Below are 22,562 nucleotides of genomic sequence, written 5' to 3' on the forward strand. Positions count from 1 at the left end.
TTTATGGTCAATAAACCTCATTTATAGGAAATTATAGCTAATGTTTGAGATAGAAAAGCAGAAATTAGGAATTACTTAGACTAAAATTAAAGGAATGGATGTTGTGATAATCCAGACTGGATATGTCAACTTTTTACTCAATACTATTTCAACAACACTTCCATTGTTTTACAATGCTATAATATAATAAGACCCAAATTAATGAAAGTAGAGATTTGTACTTGGCAAAGAGCGTTGGGTGGAATCAATCATGTTATTTGGGGAATTAATAAGAACACTGATATAGGACAACATGAGGACCAACATGAGGACAACATGGGGACAACATGGGGACAACATGAGGGTTAAAGGATTGAGAAACACAGATGTGTGAAACTCCCAATTATTCACTCATCACTCGAAGGTGCTGCTTTAACCCTTTTGTGTAACATCTTCTCTCTCTCTGCAGCACGGTGTTGGGTCTGATGAACCTGTGTGCGCAGCAGACGGTGCCCGAGCTCGTCCTGCTCGTTCCTCTGCTCCTCAGGCTCCGGCAGCCAGGGGCCCACGCAGCGAAGGTGGGTCCAGCTGTGGAGGAGGAGAACTGGTCTGGACTTGACGGTGTCACATTCAAGCAGTTCAGGGAGAATATACAGTCCCACCCGGACAAGAGAAAGTGAGTTTGTCTCAAAGAAACCGTCATTTCCAGAAATGGTGCATCATATTTTGTTTAAATGACACTCTTCTCCTTACCTAGACAGTATAAAAATCACCATCCCCACACCAAACAGCCATATAGACGGCATCTAACAGCTCCAATCAGGCTTCTTTCTGCATTTCTTTTGCATTTTGCCCATGTTTGTAATGCTTTTACACTGTTTCCATATGTATCTTTATGTTTTTATGTGTTTTTTATGTCATTTGAGCCTGCCTTGTCAAAGAATTTCGGTCACTTGTGACATATAAAGTTTTCATATCTTCTTATCTTTCCCATTTCACAGGAGACTGCTGACTTTGATCCAGACACACCTGCCTCTGGCGGGAGAGATGCCTCTGCTGCCCATGAGCTGGTCATCTCTGGTCCCATTCGAGGCTCTCCCTGAGATCTCAGACCTGACGGGGATACCTGCAGAACACCTGATCCAGAGTCTGCTGTACAGACTGCGGAGATGTGGAGAGTCGAGGGATAACAACCGAGCACAGGACAATGTTAAGGTGGAAAAAATCTACAAATAACAATATTTATCATTCAAAATTACTTTAGTTTTTCTTTAAAATGATAATTTGTGAATTTTTTTTTTTTGCATGCAGCTCACAGAGAAAACCTTGACCTACATACTGTCGAAGGTAGACAAAGAGAAAGACCGGTAAGGACATCTGGATTATTCCCATAATGCACTGTGGTGTTGTGTTGTGGGTGTCTTGCTACTGGATGCCTAAAATTTCCTTCGGGATGAATAAAGTATCTATCTATCTATCTATCTATCTATCTATCTATCTATCTATCTATCTATCTATCTATCTATCTATCTATCTATCTATCTGTCTGTCTGTCTATCTATCTATCTATCTATCTATCTATCTATCTATCTATCTATCTATCTATCTATCTGTCTATCTATCTATCTATCTATCTATCTATCTATCTATCTATCTATCTATCTATCTATCTATCTACTTCGTAACCCTGGTTTTGAAAGGTGTGTTATAAGTAACGTTTTCCCGCTTATGTACCTACTTCCATACTAACTTCCATACTAACTTCCATACTAACTTCCATACGTATGTACTGACTCACCTGTGACTTTGCTGGGTGTCTGTAGACTGGTTGAATCTGGAAACATGGGGCCAGCCTTCCTGAGCAGCGTCAGTGTGATGAAGAGCACGTGTGCGATTGTGCGACTGGTCCCGAGTCACCACGCTGCCATCCTGTCCTACCAGCTGGTGTTGAAATTGGCCGAGATTTTAAATGCTAAACAGAGGAAAGAGGTAATTATCTTATTAATGTGTGCTCTGATTGCCTCATTATGGAACAACAAGTCAAATTCACTTTATCCGTTTTGTGCTTTTCAGTCGTCTGACGACGAGTTCGAGAGCTTACAGCAGAAACTCCTGCATGAAGTCAGCGGTGCGCAGCAGCAGATCAGTGAGTGGAGAGATGGATTGCTGCAAAAAGACCTTTTGACGTCAAAATCACTCACCTATCCAAAGGAAATTGAGGTATACATTAACAGGATATTATTCAGTAGTTTATGTCTTTATTTAGTTGACTTCATTTCTTATCGTTTACTGCTCAGTTCCTACCATAGACTATAAAACTAGGTTTGTTAACATCATTTCAGTTTTTCACCCCCAAAAAAAATCTGTTTCTGAACCCTTTTCCTGCAGATTTTACCCAATCACCCAAATGTTGTGGTATGTTTCCTGCTGCGAGAAAACAGTGATTAATATAGAATAAACAGTTGGCATTATGCAGCAGAGTCCCTCTGATAAAGGGAAGAAACAGAAATGTTTACAGCGTTTGTGCTGCAAATGTTTTAACCTATGACAAGGAATAGATGAACTGACTTTCATTTGTGAAATATAAAAAAAGTAACATGATATATGACATATGTATTTATTTTGAATCATGCGGTTAAACCAGGTTTGAGCCCTATACTTCCTCTTATTATTCTAACTGTTGGACCATCAGATGTGGGACTCGCTGCTGAAGGTGGACTGCTCTCTCAAAGGAGTTTCATCCAGTTGGAGGCTGAGGCTGAAAAAAGACCTAAAGAAGAGGATTTCCAGGGTCAGTAATCGTTTGGTGATCCATGTTAAATGGAAATTATTCGACTTGTTTTAGCAACATTTAATTCAGGGTTTTTGCGGGGTCTTAAAAAGTCTTACATTTCAAAATAAAAATTGTAGACCTTGAAAAGTCTTGAATTCACTGAAGTATTGTGTTATAGGTCTTAAATAATTAGGTCTTCATTTTCCTACTTCAATGTAATTTTTCCTCTAATGCTCATTGAAATGTTACCGCTGCCCTTTATGTTGTTTATTTTTTCCATTTTTTCTGTCGCTACTCCAAACATACTTCATAATTTGCTGTTTTACCACATCAAATGAGACCAACATGCACTTTATATTGCCGCTGATCTAGACACCAGTTCTGTAATGCCAATGAGGAAATTCTGGGAATGGACAATGTTTCCAGACTCTGACATCTGACTTTTTGATGTTGTGATAAAGGTCTTACATTATTTTCGTAATGGTAAAAAATGCCTGTAAAAAGTCTTCAGTTTGACTTGGTGAAACCTGTAGAAACCCTGTTCTTCGCAGGCAAGTGAGGAGGACAAAGTCCTGGTCTGCTGCCTTGAGTTATCCGTGGCAGCTTTAAGAAAAACCGACGATGTGGTTCAGGCCTGTTTCCACGAGCTGTGTCAGTCTGCTATCAAGGCAATCTGCCAGGTACACCTTCATATTCACATTCAACCCTCATTCATGCTTACCCAGGGCTAAATATGTCTGTTAATGAGATCCTGCATCCAGATGTTCAGAAGCAGGGCCTGAAGTGAACTTTTTTTTGCCACCAGCCATTGGCAGGTGGGATTTAAAATCACACACATGCCACACAGGCTTTTTAAAAGGCCATTTTTTTGCTTCATAAAGGTGAAATACAAGAAATGCACGAGCCTCGTTGTTGAACTTGTTATGAATAAACATTTAAGTGTAAAGTTATTAATATAATTAATAACTCTTAGAGTACACATACAGGGCTTCTTGAAATATAAGGAGCAGTTTAAGACACTTCATCAACAGTGTATTAACATGTAATAACATCCCTAACAGCCTTCTATGATTACAACAAAAACTGTGGTCATTATGTCTTTTCACAGCTGTATGTACATATCTTTTTATGTATTGATTTCCCCTGTCAAGGACAGTTATACTGCTGCAGGTTTTATTCTGTAACTCAATGTTGTCTCGCACGTTTTATGCCGTGTCTTGGCCAGGTTGTCATTGCAAATGGGAATTTCTTCTCAATCGGCTTACCTGGTTAAATTAGGGGTAAATAAAAAAAATAAAAAAAACTTTCCCATTACAAATGGATTTAACTCAGACAGTCACTGCACTACATTTCTTTTGTACTGCTGGTGTAAATCAGCCTCTCAGGAACCTTGCCGTTCGACAACCGCCCACTCGGTTTTAAAAAGTCTTCTTTATCTTTTCTTTGAGTCATCCTCATCTTTTTGTTGGTTGCTTCTTTCAGCCGGCCTCATCACCCCCAGGGATGTGCCGCCACATTTTTTAGCTCAAATCCAAGGAAAAGGCAAAAAAACATAAAATGTATCACTCAATTCTCATTGGCTAACCGCCAACGTGGCAGGTAGATTGACAGTTTCACCCGCCAATGGCAAAATTCACCCGTATTTGACACATTATCGGGTGTTAATTTCAGGCCCTGTTGATTTTTCTCTCAACCAAGCAAGTAAATTAACAGCAAAATAATAGTAAAAGTTGAAAAAAAGATCATCCCTTTGTATTTTTAGAGAGGGCAGGAGGGAGACCTGTTGCGGACTCTCAGCTCTAAGGGGAGGGCCCCCCCTGAGGTGGTCTTGTCTGCTGTTGTGGTTGAATCCGCAGCGCGATTCAGACACGACTCTGTAGACCTGCTGCTGGATCCCCAGTCCGCCATCAACCACCTGCTATCTCACAGTACTTCATTTCATCATTTATTCATTAATTCATGCTTTTATTTCCTTATTTACTCAGTACTATCAAAGTGTTATAATGGTCACGATGTTTTTGCTTTGGCCCAGGTGATTGGAAGTCGATCCAGGTGGATGACACTGCAGGACAGGTTGTCCACAGCTGTCTGACTGCACTGCAAACTCTGGTGGACGCTCTTCTTCAGGGACACGTGGTCCTGGGACACCTACAGAGCTGCCTGAAATATAAGGAGCAGTTTAAGAGACTTCATCAACAGTGTATGACCCTTTTTACATGCCGTAACATCCCAAACAGCCTTCTATGATTATTATGAAAACTGTGGTCACTATGTCTTTCACAGACAAGAATAACAACAAATCTCAGAGCGTCCCTGTCGATGCAGACGTCGTTTTGGCTCAGAGAGACAAGGATCTGAAGTCGTTCCTGCAGCGGAAACAGCAGATGGATACTCTGATAAAGATGATAGCAAAGGTTGCAGAAAGCATCACGGGTTAGTATAACTATGAAAAAAAACAAAAACCATTTCCAATCTGAATTATGTCCATAGACTGTAAAACTAAAGGGCGTAGCATCCTTGACTTCACCCACTGGTTTGTGGACGGAGGTTTTGAAGCCTGGGGCGTAGCAATACATGGTGGGTGTTGCCATCTGGGTTTTTTGCAACTGAATGTGATTATCTTTCATGAGAGGGTGGAGCCAGTGTTGTTTATGGTTGCTATGGCGCTGAGCTGATCTAAACACTAAAGAGAGGAAGTTGTTGATTTTAAACCTTTCTGAAGCGAGTCCTCCAGCGGAGTTCCAATAAATCCGCAAACTTTCCCTTAAGTTACCAGCTAATGCTAACTAGCTTGGTTGGCAGAACGCTGAACAAGACATTTTTAGGTGACAAACATATTTCAGTTAACTTTGATGAAGTGAAACACACTGTGAGTTGGTCAACGTTTAGGGTGAAAAACAAGTTTAATGTCCGCAGTGTTAGCATGGTTAGCATCGCTAAGCCTCTGTCCTGACTGACAGGTCCTTAAGCATCCCTTGCTTTATCCTATATTTTAAAATAAATGGGAACATTTACTAAATGAACATCATGCTGTGTTGAAGAAGACTTGAAACTAGTGACTGAGTCCATACACTCATTATGAAAATGTTCACTGAGGTAATAAATCAAGGAAGAAGTTGGCTCATTTTCTCATAGACTTCTATAGAAAGAGACTTACTTTGGAGCCAGTGGAGTCGCCCCCTGCTGGAAATTAGAGATAATGCAGCTTTAAGGAGCTTCAGCTTTGGCTTCACTTTTGGCTTCATGGAGGCCGTGTCCATTATTTTTAAAGTTTAAGAACATGTTAAGTTAGATAACTTTTGCAATGAGTTTTATTATGTATTTTGTTTTTCTTCATTGTCTTTCTTTGCATGGTTCTAATTGAACTAGTTCCTGAGATGTTGCCTGTGGAGAAGCAGCACAGTGCAGATCTCCAGAGTGTGGGCCTGAACAAACTGGTGCTCGTTCAGCCCTTTGATGCTGCGGGGAAGCTGGGAAACACAAGCCCTCCCCACGTCCTCTGGTATAACATCAGTGTGTATACCCAGAAAATGGCCAGTGACATGCACAAACTGCATTACAGCAACCTGATTCTGTCCTACTGGGTCAAGGGAGCTGAAACTCTGCAGTCAACAGGGCAGACCTGCTCTGGTCCTTTTCCAGTCTCCCTGATACAGATCTACCAAAATATCTGGACGCCGCTGCTGACAAAGTTCTGCCAGCTTGGAGTCGGCATTGCAAATGCACACATCACTTTGAAGCAGATCGATCAGGTGTTGGTGGAGTCTGGCGACCAGGGAGACGGGACACTAATGAAGAAGGAGCTGAGTCTGATGTCCGAGACAGCTTGTGATTCCGGACTCAAACCTGAGGAGGACTGGGTGGAGCGGCGACTGGGTCAGATCCAGGAGTACCGACAGCTCCACCAGGCAGCGGCTGCAGCCAGTGTAATTCTGAAAATTGCTAAAAAGATGAAGCTCTCTGGGAACTTCACGGAAATCAGTACTCTCAGCCAAATGGTAATGGTCTTGTGATCTAACACACACTTTAATTACAGCATTACCAAACAAATTGAGTTGCACTGGGCTAGCCAAAAGAAAATATACTCTTGATTAGAGGCACAGAAGCGGTTAGGACGCTGCTTAGGGCCCCGTGGCTACAAGAGGGTCCCCGAAAACACATTAACATTTTCCTAAAAAACAAAGCATGTTTGTTTTTCTCTTTTGGGGACCAGAAAGTTCTGCTTGTAGTGAACATTATCTTCACTACAAGGCACCGCCTCCCCCCTCGTCTGTTAATGTTTACAACTGCTGAGGAGGATGAAGCAGAACTTTCTGGTCCCCAATAGAGAAAAAACAAACGAGTGATTAAACTAATATTTACAATACACAAGTTAGTTCAGTGCCATGGGAAAAGGAAACACCTTACAGTGATGGGGCTCCCCAAATTTCTAGGACTGGCCCTGCTCTCTATATATTTTTTGTTTTTATTCATAATATTTCCTTTATTAAGACATGTATATTCTACATTTCAATATAAGTACATTTAAGTATGATAGAATAGTAGGAGATGAAAAGTGACATCTCTACGCACAGCTGCTGTATGGATTCCCTTTTTAAATCTGTCTAACAGAGGCAAACACTTTGTCTCTTGAATGTGCTTTTCTGTTAAAGAAAATGTATGATTCTTGAATTATGTGCACGGCTGTTTAACAGGAAGAAGACACCTTTAAGCAGAGGGCCCTGGGTTCCCTCAGTGATGATCTGTTTCGGGCCAAACACCAACTCTCCACCGTCACCAAGCAGCACACCGCCTGTCTGGAAGAGTTTCTAGCGAGCCAAACTCTGGTCAGCTGGGTCAGAGAGAACCTTAAAAGTGAGACGCTGGCATAAATTATCTAAATTCTCTTTAGTTATGCACTTGATGCCTGCCTGCTCACTTTTCTGCCCCCTCAACAGATATGAGCGATGTGAAGGTGTACGTCGACCTGGCTTCCATATCGGCGGGAGAGAACGACACAGAGATCGACCAGGTGGCCTGTTTCCATGACGCAGTGATGGGCTACGCCCCTCTGCTCTACTCCCTCTCCCCTCACGCTGGCTTTGAGGAGTTCATGAAGTGTGCTCAGCAGGTGTGGGACACCCAAAACAGAGATGAAAAGCTACCGGACAAATTGGTATTGACCTCTCCCTTGTTTGTAGGCAGAACACAAAGCCTTGTTACTGTGGCAGAGTGACAATGATGCCACTGTTCCCCCCCCCCCCCCAGAGAGAGTCTACTCGCTTGTTGAGCTGGCTGAAAGCCCTGAAGGAGACCCACGGCTCTGTGGAGCAGTCCTCTCGGTCCCTGGCTTCTTCTATTAATGCTCATGGAGTTTATCACATAGGATGGTCTGACCACAACACAGAAAAGGTAAGTAGACAAGCTTCCATTACACTGAAAGATAACTCACGGATACTAATATGTAGGACCTATGGGTGTGTGATTAAACCTGGATGCAGCGTTCAAGAGTTGCTCAGTGGTGCATGAAGCCAAGAAGGTTTACCCAGATGATCTGTACTGCTCCCGCACTGTGCTGCTACATAGAGTAGGTGCCCTAAAGGCCTCGACTGGCCAAGCCCACTACTTCCAATGGGGAAAAGTAAATTAAATCATGTATTCAGCAGATCAAATTCTGATAATAAAATTAGTCATTTTGTGGGGGTTGTGAAAAAAAATGTATCCACTGATTTACTGACGTGTCTTTCACATTAAATCTTTGGGGAAAAGTCTTTTTGGGCCCTATGGCATCACATTACACTAACACGAGTTGTAATGGCACTGTTTGGCCACTATATCAAATTGGCTTGAAAGCCGGCACACGTCCTGGGGGCCTTGTAGGACATTTAAATTATTTAAGATATTTATCATTTTCACTTGCTTGCAGAGATGTCTTCAAAACATGGTGCAGGTCACAGTGCAAAAGGCCTCAGAGGAGAAGAGCTACAAGCTTGAAGACCTGCTGGAGTTACAGAACAAGCTCATGCTCATGTCGTCCAAAGGGGAGCACGGCAGAGACCAAGTCAACAGGTTCACAGAGGTCAGTGCCAGTGTACAGTGGCAAGAGGTTAATACTGAGATATAGATGCTTGAACTACAACAAACATGGCAGAGCATCTACAGCAGTCTCATGCTGTTGTATAGTATATAAACAGCTATCAAGCTAGCTAGATAAAAATGTTCTTATCCAACAGATAATTGATTTTCTTAAGTGATGAAATTACATTTTAAAGCAGCACAGGGTGTATATGTTGTGATACAAAGTAGTTTTACAGTAACTTTATTGGCATTGTCAGCCAAAGAATAAGAGGTGCTTAACATAACGAAGCATTATGCACAACTTCCAAGAAAAAATCTCTCTGGTCTCTGTAGCTCCTAATATTTCAACAGCTAGCACTAATTTTATCAAAAGATAAAGATGATGTAGATGCCTACTGCTGCTGTAAAAACAATACTGATTGTTGAGGCTTAACCATTTAGTAAATGTGCAGTAAATCAAAACTGAAAAGCCCTAAAGATTTAAGGGAAAGAAATATATATATATATTTATATATATATATATATATATATATATATATATATATATATACGGTACATTTGATCCATTGTTAGAAAATGTAGTCAGCTTTAATGCCAAAGTGTTTGTTCTGAATTGTCTTCATTCCTGTCCACATGTGCTGTAGGTTTTTGAAGGAGTTCAGAGACTGGGGACCATCCTTCTTCAGATGCAAACATCTGGGAACATGCTCTTCAGGGAATGGTACGCCAAGGTCCAGTGCTGCCCGCAGCAGCAGCCGTGCATCAAAGCCACCTTCCTATCCCTGAAGGGTAAAGAGATGGCGTATAACGGCGAGGTGACTGAGCAGCTACAAAAGCTGGCTCACTCCATGGAGAGCTGCCAAAAGGAATGGCGCTCCTTCATCAGTGAGATGCGCTCCAACTTCAACTTGCTGAACCACTACACGTCTGAGCAGGTGGTGTACTTGTGCCACTGGATACACAGAGTGTGTCACCGGCAGGTACCAGTTCCTCCACAGTTATGGCTTTTACTTTTCCCCATAAAGCCTCAATGCAATCTAATTGAAGTCAGAGCAGCTTACACTAATGCTGCAGGTATGACCACAAAGCGTGACGAACTGGAAGATGTTGAGTATGACAGTGAAGATCAACTGATGTTTGTTCCTTCTTTGGACTTAACACCAGCTTCACCTAGACACACTGAAGAGAACATGGAAGATTTGATGGAGTTTTCTTCCGAGGATGAAGATGATGGTGTCATGATATGTAATGCCGATGCCACAGAAGGTGATGAGGACAGTCTTGAAACACTCTGGTGTAAATTCAAAAACGACATGCCACAGTACCTCGACAACTACATGGACATCTCGTTTCTGGCTCACTTCCTCTCATGCCTCTCTGAAATGGACCAGCGACACATGATCAGGAACCTTCCGCTGGTTCTCCAGGACGGAAAGCCCAATCTGGTGCTCTGTCCCAGTGCAGACGTTTTTACCACAGTCCTGTCTTTTTACATGCAGAGTCAAGAGCAGCCTTTGCCATCTACTGATGAGGTTCTAGTCTGCAGAGAGGAAACCACAGAGGAAGAAGTAGAGATCTTTCTCCGTCGAGCTCTTGGCCAAAGCTCCACACAGAAGTGGCAGAAGATATACTCTCTTGTCAGTCCAGGGCTGCTGGGATATGATGTCAGCGTGGCCTTGGGGGAGCTCTTTGAGAGTCTTGAGAGAAGTGCCAACCCGCATTATCGCTTGATAATAGTCAGTCCCGTTGAGCACCAGCACAGATATGTGCCGTCTTTCTTCAGCAATGACAAAGTACAGGCTGGTTTGACTCTAACAGCCGAGACTGCCAGGAAATATCTGCATCAACACTTCACACAAAACATGTTCCCACAAAACCCTGTCGCGCAGGTCTCTCCGGATCAGCTCTCAGTCTGGACGGTCTCATCTGTGCGCCCTGCAGTTGGTAAGGCTTACCCTAATTCACATGACATTATCTCATTATCTCACATTATTATTGTCATTTAACTTTTTAGTTACAATATTCAAATTTTTTCTTGACAAAATACATCTGTTTTTCTATCAATAGGGAAATCCCTTTATGTGAATCGTTTGTTTGAGAAGTTCCAGCAGAAATCTCCCAGATCAAAATATATCAGGATCACACTGATTGAGCCATGTGTTGATGTAGACTCCTTGATTAAAAGTCTATCAGAAAAACTTGCACCCTTGAAAGAGCAGGACCCTGTTCTCCTGCACATTGACACCGCTGGAGTACGTATTCAAGCATTTATCTCTACGGATCACTTGTTCTGTTGTTGGTCGAACTGTTCTTATTCACTTTTTTTTTACCTGTCAGGTTCGTTCAGGTCTGGAGGAGCTCCTGTTCCATGTTTTAGTTCTGGGCTGTTTGAGTGACAGCCATGGCATGCTGTGGAGAAGAAATGTCTCTCATTTGATCACTGTTGAGGTCCTGAGAACAAACAAACCCTCTCAACACCAGCCAAAAGAGGTATTCATGCCTTCTTCTTTTTTAAATAACTAACATCCGAAAATATCTGAAAATGCAGTTTGAATGTCATGTTGTACGTATCTTCAGACATTAAACAGGATTGGAAACCTATAACTTTTTAAGCTTTCAATAACAGGATGTTGTCGTATTTCAGATGAAACTTATACACAAAAAATGTATTTAAAAAGCTTAAAAATGCATTTATATTCAATTATTAGGGCTGTAACTATATACCAAACCCATGATTTGGTTCGTATCACATTTTTGACCCACAATTCGATACAGACCTTGATTCTTTTTTTTTTTTTTTTGGGGGGGGGGGGGGGGGGGTGGAGTAGAGTTGATAAATAAATCTTCCATAAATCTCTGAATTCAATGCCTTAAATTTAGCTTAATTAGCAATTATTAAACCAGTGGTCTGTGTCCTTGAGGAGTTTTAAAAAGTTTAAAATTAAGGGATTGTGCCTCTTTTTAACTACAAAATAAAAAAGACCTCCGGCTGCATTTTATTTAATGAATCTGTATGTAATTTGCTCACACAGATGAAGCTTGGACTTCTTGATATTCTGCCTACCATCTATTGCAGACCTCCAAAAGAGGTGAAGCAGTTGTTGGCCAGTAGAGGGGGGTTGAAACAGACTTTTGATCCACTCATGGATGAGCAGGAGTTTTGCAGTGAGGGGATTCAAAGACCTTTGCAATACTTAAAGCTCTACAGCAGCAATCAGAATCTGGATCGTTTTAAATACCAGGAAGGATCCAGAACAGGAAATCCCATGGAATGTATCAATCACTTTCTGTCATACTGTGGAATGCAAGATCCATCTTGGGCTGAGCTGAAAAACTTCTCCTGGTTCCTCAATGTGCAACTGAAAGACTGTGAGAACTCAATTTTCTGTGATCCAGATTTTCTGGCTGACCAGCTGCCGGGTTTCAAGGGCTTCATCGTAAAGTTCATGATTCGAATGGCAAGAGACTTTGCCTCGCCATCTCTGAACACATCCGATGAAAGTCCAATGCTGCACGTTGATAACAGTCTGGAGGATGACCTTGTTGCCCGTCTGACAATTCGTAAGCATTGGGAAAATGAATCTCATCCATACATTTTCTTTAATGCAGACCGATTCTCTATGTCTTTCCTCGGCTTTAATGTGAACACATGTCCGAGGCGAAGGACACTCAATGCAGTTGATCCTAAAAGCGGCAATATCCTGATAGAAGATGTGATGACAAAAAACCTTTTTCAAGATTTGGAACGGCAGAGGATCTCTCTCACTGAAGACTTTGATCAGTTGTCCCGGACGGCCAAAATCAAACGGATTTCATGTGTTGTCGGTGCAAACAAAGGAATCATGGACGAAAAATTTGATCCAGACCCAACATATGAACTCACCGCTGACAATGTGATGAAGATGTTGGCTATACACATGAGATTCCGGTGTGGGATTCCAGTTGTAATCATGGGTGAGACTGGCTGTGGAAAAACCCGATTGGTCCGTTTCCTTTGCACTCTGCAAAGGGAAGAAAGACCAGTTCAGAACATGGTACTTGTCAAGGTACATGGTGGAACTACTGCAGAGACAATCTACAGAAAGGTGAGGGAGGCAGAGATACTTGCTGAGAAGAATCGTAGAATGCACAAGCTAGACACCATTTTGTTCTTTGATGAAGGCAACACCACAGAAGCCATTTTTGCCATCAAGGAAATTCTGTGCGACCAAACAATGAAAGGGGAACCTCTGAAGGCAGACAGTGGCTTGAAAATAATAGCTGCTTGCAATCCTTACAGGAAGCACTCACCTGAAATGGTGAAACGTTTGGAACGTGCAGGTTTAGGATACAGGGTGAGGGCAGAAGAAACAAGAGACCGCCTTGGCAAAGTCCCTCTGAGGCAGCTGGTGTACAGAGTTCACCCATTGCCTCCAAGCATGGCTTCTTTGGTCTGGGACTTTGGTCAGTTGAGTGATTCAACTGAACTTTCCTACATCAAACAGATTGTCAAGAAGCAAGTTGACAACCATCATTTGCCAGTGGCCTGCAAGGACATCATTTCAAATGTGCTGGCAGCCTCCCAGAAATACATGCGAAGTCGGAAGAATGAGTGCAGTTTTGTGAGTCTCAGAGATGTAGAGAGGTCTATGAAAGTGCTAGTTTGGTTTTACCAGCATAGCAATGTCCTTTTTAAAGACCGCTCTCATCTCAGTGAGGCTTATAAAACCCTGAAGTGCTTGATCCTTTCAGTTGGCGTCTGCTACTACCCATCTCTGGTGGACAAAGAGCATTACCTCTCCGTAATTTGTCGATACTTTCCGGATCCTCTCTGCTCTTCAACAGCATTGCAGGAACAGATTTCAACCTGTCAAGACTTCTTTCTTCAGAACATAAACACAAGGGAGACCATAGCCAAAAACATTGCACTCAAAGAAAATGTGTTTCTCATGGTGGTTTGCATTGAGCTCAGGATCCCGCTTTTTCTGGTTGGCAAGCCAGGCAGCTCTAAGTCTCTTGCTAAAACAGTGGTTGCTGATGCCATGCAGGGCCAGAATTCCCACTTTGAACTATTCAAGGAACTCAAGCAGGTTCATATGGTCTCCTTCCAGTGCAGTCCTCACTCAAGTCCAGAGGGCATCATAGGGACATTCAAGAACTGTGCTCGTTTCCAGAAGGACAAGAACATGGATGAGTATGTATCCGTGGTGGTGCTTGATGAGATAGGACTAGCGGAAGATTCTCCTCAGATGCCCCTGAAGACCCTTCATCCACTCTTGGAGGATGGATGCATTGACAATGACAAGCCAGATCCACACATGAAGGTTGGCTTTGTTGGCATTTCCAACTGGGCTCTCGACCCAGCAAAGATGAACAGGGGAATATTTGTGTCAAGATGGGATCCAAGTGAAGATGAACTTGTGGAGACTGCCAAGGGAATTTGTTCATCCTCCGAACAAATTCTCCTGAAAATCAAACACCTGTTCCCATCTTTGGCAAATGCCTTCTTGAAGATCTGTAATGAGACCACTAAGAATCAGTTCTTTGGTCTAAGGGATTATTACAGCCTAGTCAAAATGCTCTTTGCCATCGTCAAATCAACCCAACAAGAGCCAGATGGCGAACAGCTGGTCGAGGCCATCTTGCGTAACTTCAGTGGACAACCAGAAGATTTTGATCCAGTCATATTTTTCCAAGAAGTTCTCCAAAACGTAACAGAAATAGCCAGACCAAGCACCTTGCAAATGGTGAAAAAGAATCTCGACTGTGACACCCACCATGAGAGTCGTTACCTTCTTTTGCTGACCACCAACAATGCAGCTCTCCATATCCTTCAGCAAGAAGTCTTTCCCAAAGGAAACTATCCACCTCCTGAAATAGTCTTTGGCTCTGGATTTCCAAAGGACCAGGAATATGCCCAAATCTGCCGCAACGTTAACCAGGTGAAAACGTGTATGGAGACCGGGCGCACTGTCATCCTCCTCAACATGCAAAATCTTTACGAAAGCCTGTACGATGCCTTGAACCAGTACTATGTTTACCTCAGTAACCAGCAGTACGTCGATCTTGGTCTTGGCTCCCACAGAGTCAAATGTCGTGTCCATACAAACTTCAGACTGGTGGTGGTTGAGGACCAGAAGAAGGTCTATGAACATTTTCCAATGCCCCTCATCAATAGGCTTGAAAAACACAGGGTGGATAGGAGTACCGATCTGGAACCATGGCAACACAGGGTTCTCCACAAACTGAAAGAGTGGGTCAAGGAATTCTCAGGTGAGGCCTCAGAGGATTTCAAGCTATCTGACATTTTTGTTGGCTACCATGGCGATGCCTGTGCTAGCGCACTCTTACAAGCACTAGAAAGGAGAGATGAAGACTTTGCAGCAAGACAACATCAACAGTATGGAAATGATGATTCACTGGAAGAAGATCAACCAAACAAAACACCTGAATCAAACTCTGGTGAACAGAAAGAGGTAACTTGTAAGGAGGAGGATCAGCTGGGTGATGCGATGGACATAGAGAATCTTGGCACAAAGCAAGAAATTGAGTCAATAGAAAATGAATCCACTGAGGTTTGTGATGACGGAAACAAAGTGATGTCTCAGAGTGAAGAACTGATGGAGACAGAAAACGAGGCGCAGTCTGCCAGGGAAAACGAGAAAGAAGTCTTCGATTTGGCTAAATGTCTCTTGTTGAACTGTGCTACTCCTGACGCTGTGGTGAGGCTCAAGTATTCAGATTTAGCAAACCAGGAGAAGGAACAACTCCAGAGAATGTACTTCCAGCAACAGCATCACCACTGCCTCCGAGATTTCCTGCAAGATTGCCTGAACAAGCATCAGGAGTCCAGCAAGTTTCTAGAGGTAGGCCACAAACCATTTAGCTAATTTAGTTTTTTCATAATTCCTTTATAATCTTTAAAAAAATATTGACTTACCTGTCCATGTTTTTGCACAGATAACTACATTCTCCAGCTTGCTAACCAAGTTAGACGTCAAGGTTGTAGCCCATGCTGTAGGACTGCACACGGACAGGATCCTCCTGCTTTCGCTCCACCAGTTTGACACCGAGGTCTCCTTCTGCAACAAGATACGGTACTAACTATTCAGAAAACCGCATTAATTAATATTTTTATTTTTATTTTTGTCTTTTAATTTTTATCTTACTTTTCTTTCTATGTCAGGGGTTTCCTTCAAAATGCCGGCCACTCTCTCCACATTGTGTTAATCCAGATGGACCTCGAGGAATCCAACTGCAGCGAAGAGCTCATAGCATCAGCAAAGTAGAGCTCAATGTCAAAATTGCAATATGATTTTATGCATGCTCAGTGAAAAACACTCATTGCAGGTGTTTCAGATGTTCTTATGATTTCCTCTGCTTCCAGATATTGCACCATGAATTACTTGATGTCTCTAAATCGTCAGACCTGTTGGGTGATTTTCATTGTGAAGGTTTCTAGGATTGCAAGTCAATCGCAGTATATTGGTTTCCAAGGAGGTGAATACTAAGAGGAAAATGATCATTATTGCATTACAGTTATAAGCTGGCTGCATTATACATGATATACAACAGGATTAAAGTTATGTTTTTGTCTTTTGCATCAAAGGAGTCTGGCAGTCAGTGCATATTGATGACCTGAGGGATTCAGAGGACATGAGCCTGAACCTTTTGGATTTCCGTGGAACTCTCATTAGCCACCTGCTCATCCCTGCACTGTCAGGTAGAAACTGTACATCTTCTGGATATTAACAAGGGTTGTGTTACGAATGGGAAGGACAGTGGTTTCACTGTTCTCTAGGCTAATGTTGTCTCCTTGATGTTTAATAGAACATCAAGAAGATGGAGAAACGGCGAGGGAAAGAAAAGACTCTCAGGTAGATACATATGTATCAATGTTTGTATATAAATTAACCTTGTGTTGTGCTAGCGTAAAATACATTTCATTGTGTTTGTGCACAGGGAGATCAAGCCCACCTCCACAGCTTATCCTTATTGAGGTCATGTATCCAAAAAGCTGTGGGTTTGCTGAGGGACCCTGATGGTGTGAAATCGCGTAGCATGCAGCGGATGCACATTCTTCTGACTCTTCTTGGAAGCAGTCAAGTGCAAATAAGAGGTAAATGTCATCATCTAAGAATGTAGTTTCCATATCTATATATAATACTATGGAATTGGACAGAATATAATTGAGAGAGTTTGTATAGATGCATTTTGTCTAAAAGAACATCTGACTTTGATTAGAGCAAATACATTCTGTCTATCAGTCTCGTTGCATTTCTGTCTTGTTTCTGATGGATTTCAACTATATTAAAGCTCACTTTCAGAAGGTGTTGTTGAGTAGACTGGCAGAGGGTATGGCACAAAGAGAAGTGATGATGGGCTCTCCTAAGGAGTGGATGAGCAGAGAGGCCAAGAAACGCCAGGCTCTGCAAGAGGGGGGAACTCTGAGGTAAAGCCTTTTTAGCAGGATGATTTGAAAACATGTAAATAATAAAGATGAAGCAAGTGGAAGATTATCAAGTGATTGGTTTTGGGTCTTCTCAGAATTTCACTATGTAGATTTTGAAAGATTATCACTTTATGTGTACTCTTTAAGTGGTTTTGTATTTCCAGTCAATGTTAATGAGGTGTACCTCATGCAGCTTCCTTTTGTGTCTTTTACTGACAGACATACGCTGTGGCGCTGTCTTCAGTCCACTGTGACTCCGATCTTGGCCAACATGTTGGAGATTATGGACAGGTATGCAAATCTAGACCTGCTCTCAGATAACAGGCTCAGCCAGGGCCTGATAACGCTGTGGTTGGACATCCTAGCAGATGCACAGATCGTCAGCCAAACGCCTCACCAAAACCCAAGGTATTGTGGATTAGTACTTCTTTATAATTCTTGAATTAACTTTAAACAACAAAATATTTAATTTTTCTTTGATTAATATAATTTCTAGTGAATCAGACCAGGAAGTGCTTGTGAATCACTACTTCATGCTGGATGGTGAAGAACAAGCCTGCGCTGCCCCGTTCAGCTGGCTCATCCAAATGCACCTTGAAGGCTTGTGGGAAGAATCGGAATTCATGCCAGGTTAGCCTCGGTCCTGTATTTTTGACAGCTATAACCTCATGAACAGATTAAGTATACATGGTGTGATATGGTTTCTAATGTTTTTGTGGCTCTCGTGACTGATCCTCAGTAACATCAGAGGATGGCACAGGGAGGATTGTCCAGTTTGTGAGCACCTTCACTAACAGCAAGCTGGGCAGCCACTTACAGAAACTCTCCGACGAGGAGAGATCCGAGTATGGCCACCTCTTTCTGCAAGACTTTCTGCTGCTCTCGATGAAGATCAAGACAAAGGACGAGCTTAGGGTACGTACAAGAAGAGTCACACTTTTTCTTTTCAACAATATGTTTTTTTAGTTTTAACTTATATAAAACAAATTAAAGTCTAAATACAAAGTGACACATATGTGCAGTATGTTCAGCATGTGTATACAATATAGGAATAGAAGTCAATGAGAGTCCATCCAAATTTTAATTTTTTTAATTTAATTTTAATTTTAATCTGTTTATTGATCCCCTATGGGGAAATTACAATTCCCACTCTGTGTCCACACTTTGTTAGTTTTACACATAGTCCTGAACTACACACACACACACTCACAAATGACATAAAACAATCAACTGAAGGACGATTTGGAGTTAATATGACCACATTATGCAGGGGGTGTGGTTTCTCTACCCCAGTGATATTAATTATTATATATAGTGTTATCCCTGAACGTTTAGGAACATCTCCCAATTATCTTTAATGGTACATGTTATTCTTTCTCAGGCTAAACATAAAGATAGTTCCTTAAACCATACATGGTTTACCCATCCTCATCCAAGTTAAAACAATCATTCTTTTTGCATGTACCAAGAGTCACAGATTTAAGTAACACATATTGTGGGAACAGCCATTAATAGTCTCGACTTTCTACACATTTCATGTAAAGGTTCTCACCGGGGCCATGCTGGGCTGTGTGTCTGAGCTTCAGACGTCCATGGGTGCCGTCACCGAGCTTTCTCCTTCTTGGATATTTGCTGCTGCCAGACATTTTGCCCCCAGGCTGGACACTCTACGCCACGTATTTCTGCTGCAGCCCCAGCTAGCCACCGATGTCTTTCAGCAGAGCTCAAAGAGGGAGCCCCAAGAAATGGTGAGAATACCCTTAAACCTATCTCTAAACTGTGACTATTGCATGTGTTCATTGAAAGATGACGTGGTCAGCAATCGGCGATTCCCCCATTATTTCTTTCCATCTCCATCCTCACCTACTTGCGTACGTACAAAGAAAACCCACCGTAGCTTACTTGCTGGTATTATGCAGCTAAAGACACGGGGTTGGAGAAGATGGAGAAACCAAATTCAACCAAATTCTTCTGCTTCTCTGAATTCATCAGTGTGGCAACGTTTTGCCTTCATGTAAGTGAGCTAAGGAAACTGGGCTCCGGCAGGACTCCATGGTGTCTTCATGTACACCTCGTTAAACTAATCGTGCATTAAATTATAAATCAACTGAGAAACTCAAACTGTTGTTGTAAAGTACCCTTCTGCCGTTGAAATATAATGTTTGAATTGAAAATTGAATCAAATCATGACGTAACAATTGAAAGTCAAATCAAATCGTGGATTTGGAGAACTGCGACACCCTTAGTTTGGAAGCATAGGAACATAAAACACAGACACTAGTGTTTCAACTGGTGTCAGGAACAAGTCAAACTTCCATTCGTTCCACAGAGTGATTTATGACGGGAAACCTTTATAACTGGCAGCATTCCCGTCCCCCTTTGTTGTTTGTAGACTGGTGCTGATGTAGAATTCTAACATGATGAACATTAAATGCTAAGCCTCCTATAGTTAATAACATGATAACTATAAACACCTTGATGCAGGTGGAGGACATTCTAGCACTGGGCGTCTGTGTAGAGCAGACCAAACTGCTGACTGTGACGTCCGTGCACGAGTGCCAGCTCTTTGTGAACAGAGTGGAGTTTCTGCAGCCGTGTCTCGATAGAGCGTTCAGTCAGAAATACAGAACCCTCTGCAGCCCTGGGTGTCTGCAACATCTGGACTCCATCCGGTGAGTCGGGCCAGATGTACAGTACATCAAGGAAAAACCTTTTTTGTGTGTGTTTCAAGGTTTATTTATAACTTAATTTGGCCTTTCAGGTCGTTGTGGCACGGGATGCTGGTTGTTGCGTCTTTCATCCAGCACGTCCTTTTCAGAGTTAAACAGAAGGACTCCAGATTGAAAGAGCTGGCTCTCAAACACTGCAACCTTCACCTCAACGTAAGTCACATGGGTTGTGGGTCTGTGTTTTCATCTTTATGTGACTGAAAGAGGTTTCCCCCCAGGAATGAGTTAGATGAAGTGTTAATCCTCCAGATTCACATACATTTATTATTTATATATTATTTATGATAATTGACATTTGCTGTGGGAAATTTGCTTTTTTTATCCTTGAAGGTGAATGCACTTTTCTTTAATTGTTTATCAGATTTGTTATTGTGTTTGCGGAGGCAGCCTTTATAGGGAGGTGGCCTGTAAAACACAGAGGGAACAAACACCCAGAAATGATAAAAAAGGACAAGAGATCTGTTACACAGATCAGAAACCATAGCTGTAAACTATTGAACATTACCAACATTACCAAAAGGTTTTTTTTAAGCTGTTGGATGGGTTGGAGATGTTTTCTATTATTGTTTTCTAATTTTCTGACAGTTGATGAAGGAGTCACCTGATGTGAGGCGTGTGGACACACTGCAGAAGCTCATCCGGATCCTCAACTGTTTTCATGACGAGTGTATCAGCACGGATCTGAGGTATGTCGGGGGGAGTGTCAATGAAACGGCCCATTTGTTTTCTTTAACCGTCTGATGTAGCATAACTACCGGTTATATTTTACAACTACTGTTTCTTGTCAGATTGTTTATAGATTTAGACGTTTGTCCTTTACCTTCCAGTTTCTTTGTGTTGCCGTTCTAACCTCAGGTGGGTTTCTGAGGACTATGGTTACCTGGTCCTCAGATCTCTGCAGGGTAAATCCAGACAGCTAGCTAGACTCTCTGTCCAATCTGAGGACTATGGTTACCTGGTCCTCAGGTCTCTGCAGGGTAAATCCAGACAGCTAGCTAGACTATCTGTCCAATCTTAGGACTATGGTTACCTGGTCCTCAGGTCTCTGCAGGGTAAATCCAGACAGCTAGCTAGACTATCTGTCCAATCTGAGGACTATGGTTACCTGGTCCTCAGATCTCTGCAGGGTAAATCCAGACAGCTAGCTAGACTATCTGTCCAATCTGAGGACTATGGTTACCTGGTCCTCAGATCTCTGCAGGGTAAATCCAGACAGCTAGCTAGACTATCTGTCCAAACCATCCTACGCGGTGCTGTGGAGGAAGGTCTGGCAAAGGGAGACTAAGCTAATTTCAGCTTTTCACCACCTTAAGCCAAAACGCACTCCCCCCATTTAAAAGGAATGGAGAGACCTGCGTCTGACGGCCGACGCAGGCAGTCTGAATGACGCCTACGAGAACATCTGGACTTACTGCATAGAAACATCTCGCCATAATTCTTTTAAGCCTCTAAAAAATAAATAATAATTAAAAGAAAATGTTTCCTTATCTTTTTTATTATCTGAAATAATTCATGTTTTTTCTGGAAAGGTTTGGCATAATTTGCCCAGTTTGCCTGTCGGAGCTCACGGAGCCGGCCGCCCTGCCCTGCCGGCACGTCTTATGTCTGCCGTGTCTCCAGAGCTGCATTCAGCTGCAAGGACGTCATTGTCCTAAATGCAGGGAAGAGCTGTCGACCGACTTCAAGCCGACTGTTTCTCAAGCCATCAAGTGAGTTCAGAAGTAAAAGTTTTCTGGTACAACTTACACTTCACTACATTTTACTCTGTGTATGTGAGAAATTTTTATTTTAAAGACCCAATGTCCCTGGCTATTGGATACAGATGCCCACTAAATCTTTCAGCTCTCAGTAACTTTCCTTCTCACGGTTCAGGGCAGCGCTTCAGCAGCAAGCAGCGATCCGAGGCTGCTGTAACTCCTTCTTCCTGGAGGTGGTGTCCAGGTTCTGTCTGTCAGAGGGACAGACGCCCGGAGACGGAGTGGTGGAGCTGCTCTTCTCCTTACTCGTCTCTGCTAACGGTGAGTGTTATTTCTTCATTTAGTTTTTTTTATTTATCTCAAACACTCAACATACTTTAAAAGAGAAATAACATAAATGCATAAAAATAATAAACTCTACGTGTCTGGTCCTTGATGTGATTCTCATTTTCCAGTGTGGTCCAAAGGGAAGTTGAGTTTGACGCCCCTGAACTAGCTAATGGATGATGCTGCGATAATAAGGCGTTCATCCTTTTTGTTTACTCTCTTGTGTGATGCAGGAGACGTGTACCGGACCAGAGAGCTGACTCCTTTCCTGGAGTGTGTGGATAACAGTCCGGTGGTGCGATCTGTGCTGCCAAAGCTGCTGCTGCAGGACAGGTGAGAGGAAGAAGTACTCAAACTGTTGGTCCAACTTTCTTTAAAAGGAAACAACATCACATTAGGAACATAAGGAAAGTACGGTAAACTTTCCAAAACTAGGTAAAGTCATAGTTACGATTCATTCATTCTAAAACAAATAACTAAAGTTGGAGATAAAAAAAAAGGAAATGAAATTTCAATTTTGTGGGTTTTCATAGTCTCAGATCAGTTGAAGGACAACATGCTTCTCTGCA

The 22,562-nt window shown here is 42.3% G+C and overlaps 1 protein-coding gene across 1 annotated transcript in view; it reads left to right on the forward strand.

Moving 5' to 3' along the window:
* Positions 1 to 22,562, forward strand: part of rnf213b (ring finger protein 213b) — a 44,570-nt gene that overhangs the window by 5,473 nt on the left and 16,535 nt on the right. The window contains exons 8-43 of the mRNA XM_032501818.1: positions 449 to 655; positions 981 to 1,194; positions 1,291 to 1,346; positions 1,803 to 1,968; positions 2,053 to 2,199; positions 2,672 to 2,770; positions 3,304 to 3,432; positions 4,515 to 4,680; positions 4,785 to 4,952; positions 5,036 to 5,185; positions 6,122 to 6,750; positions 7,447 to 7,606; positions 7,690 to 7,907; positions 8,000 to 8,143; positions 8,658 to 8,810; positions 9,454 to 10,753; positions 10,877 to 11,061; positions 11,147 to 11,299; positions 11,842 to 15,654; positions 15,749 to 15,885; positions 15,975 to 16,073; positions 16,176 to 16,288; positions 16,398 to 16,511; positions 16,619 to 16,665; positions 16,751 to 16,907; positions 17,105 to 17,240; positions 17,460 to 17,648; positions 17,737 to 17,870; positions 17,980 to 18,155; positions 18,785 to 18,988; positions 19,725 to 19,912; positions 20,002 to 20,122; positions 20,555 to 20,655; positions 21,499 to 21,678; positions 21,842 to 21,987; positions 22,227 to 22,326. Of these exons, the coding sequence (XP_032357709.1) occupies positions 449 to 655; positions 981 to 1,194; positions 1,291 to 1,346; positions 1,803 to 1,968; positions 2,053 to 2,199; positions 2,672 to 2,770; positions 3,304 to 3,432; positions 4,515 to 4,680; positions 4,785 to 4,952; positions 5,036 to 5,185; positions 6,122 to 6,750; positions 7,447 to 7,606; positions 7,690 to 7,907; positions 8,000 to 8,143; positions 8,658 to 8,810; positions 9,454 to 10,753; positions 10,877 to 11,061; positions 11,147 to 11,299; positions 11,842 to 15,654; positions 15,749 to 15,885; positions 15,975 to 16,073; positions 16,176 to 16,288; positions 16,398 to 16,511; positions 16,619 to 16,665; positions 16,751 to 16,907; positions 17,105 to 17,240; positions 17,460 to 17,648; positions 17,737 to 17,870; positions 17,980 to 18,155; positions 18,785 to 18,988; positions 19,725 to 19,912; positions 20,002 to 20,122; positions 20,555 to 20,655; positions 21,499 to 21,678; positions 21,842 to 21,987; positions 22,227 to 22,326 (10,599 nt within the window). The remainder of the gene's footprint in view (positions 1 to 448; positions 656 to 980; positions 1,195 to 1,290; positions 1,347 to 1,802; positions 1,969 to 2,052; positions 2,200 to 2,671; positions 2,771 to 3,303; positions 3,433 to 4,514; positions 4,681 to 4,784; positions 4,953 to 5,035; positions 5,186 to 6,121; positions 6,751 to 7,446; positions 7,607 to 7,689; positions 7,908 to 7,999; positions 8,144 to 8,657; positions 8,811 to 9,453; positions 10,754 to 10,876; positions 11,062 to 11,146; positions 11,300 to 11,841; positions 15,655 to 15,748; positions 15,886 to 15,974; positions 16,074 to 16,175; positions 16,289 to 16,397; positions 16,512 to 16,618; positions 16,666 to 16,750; positions 16,908 to 17,104; positions 17,241 to 17,459; positions 17,649 to 17,736; positions 17,871 to 17,979; positions 18,156 to 18,784; positions 18,989 to 19,724; positions 19,913 to 20,001; positions 20,123 to 20,554; positions 20,656 to 21,498; positions 21,679 to 21,841; positions 21,988 to 22,226; positions 22,327 to 22,562) is intronic.

This window comes from Etheostoma spectabile, chromosome 21, assembly GCF_008692095.1.
Source record: "Etheostoma spectabile isolate EspeVRDwgs_2016 chromosome 21, UIUC_Espe_1.0, whole genome shotgun sequence".
NCBI classification, from domain to species: domain Eukaryota; kingdom Metazoa; phylum Chordata; class Actinopteri; order Perciformes; family Percidae; genus Etheostoma; species Etheostoma spectabile.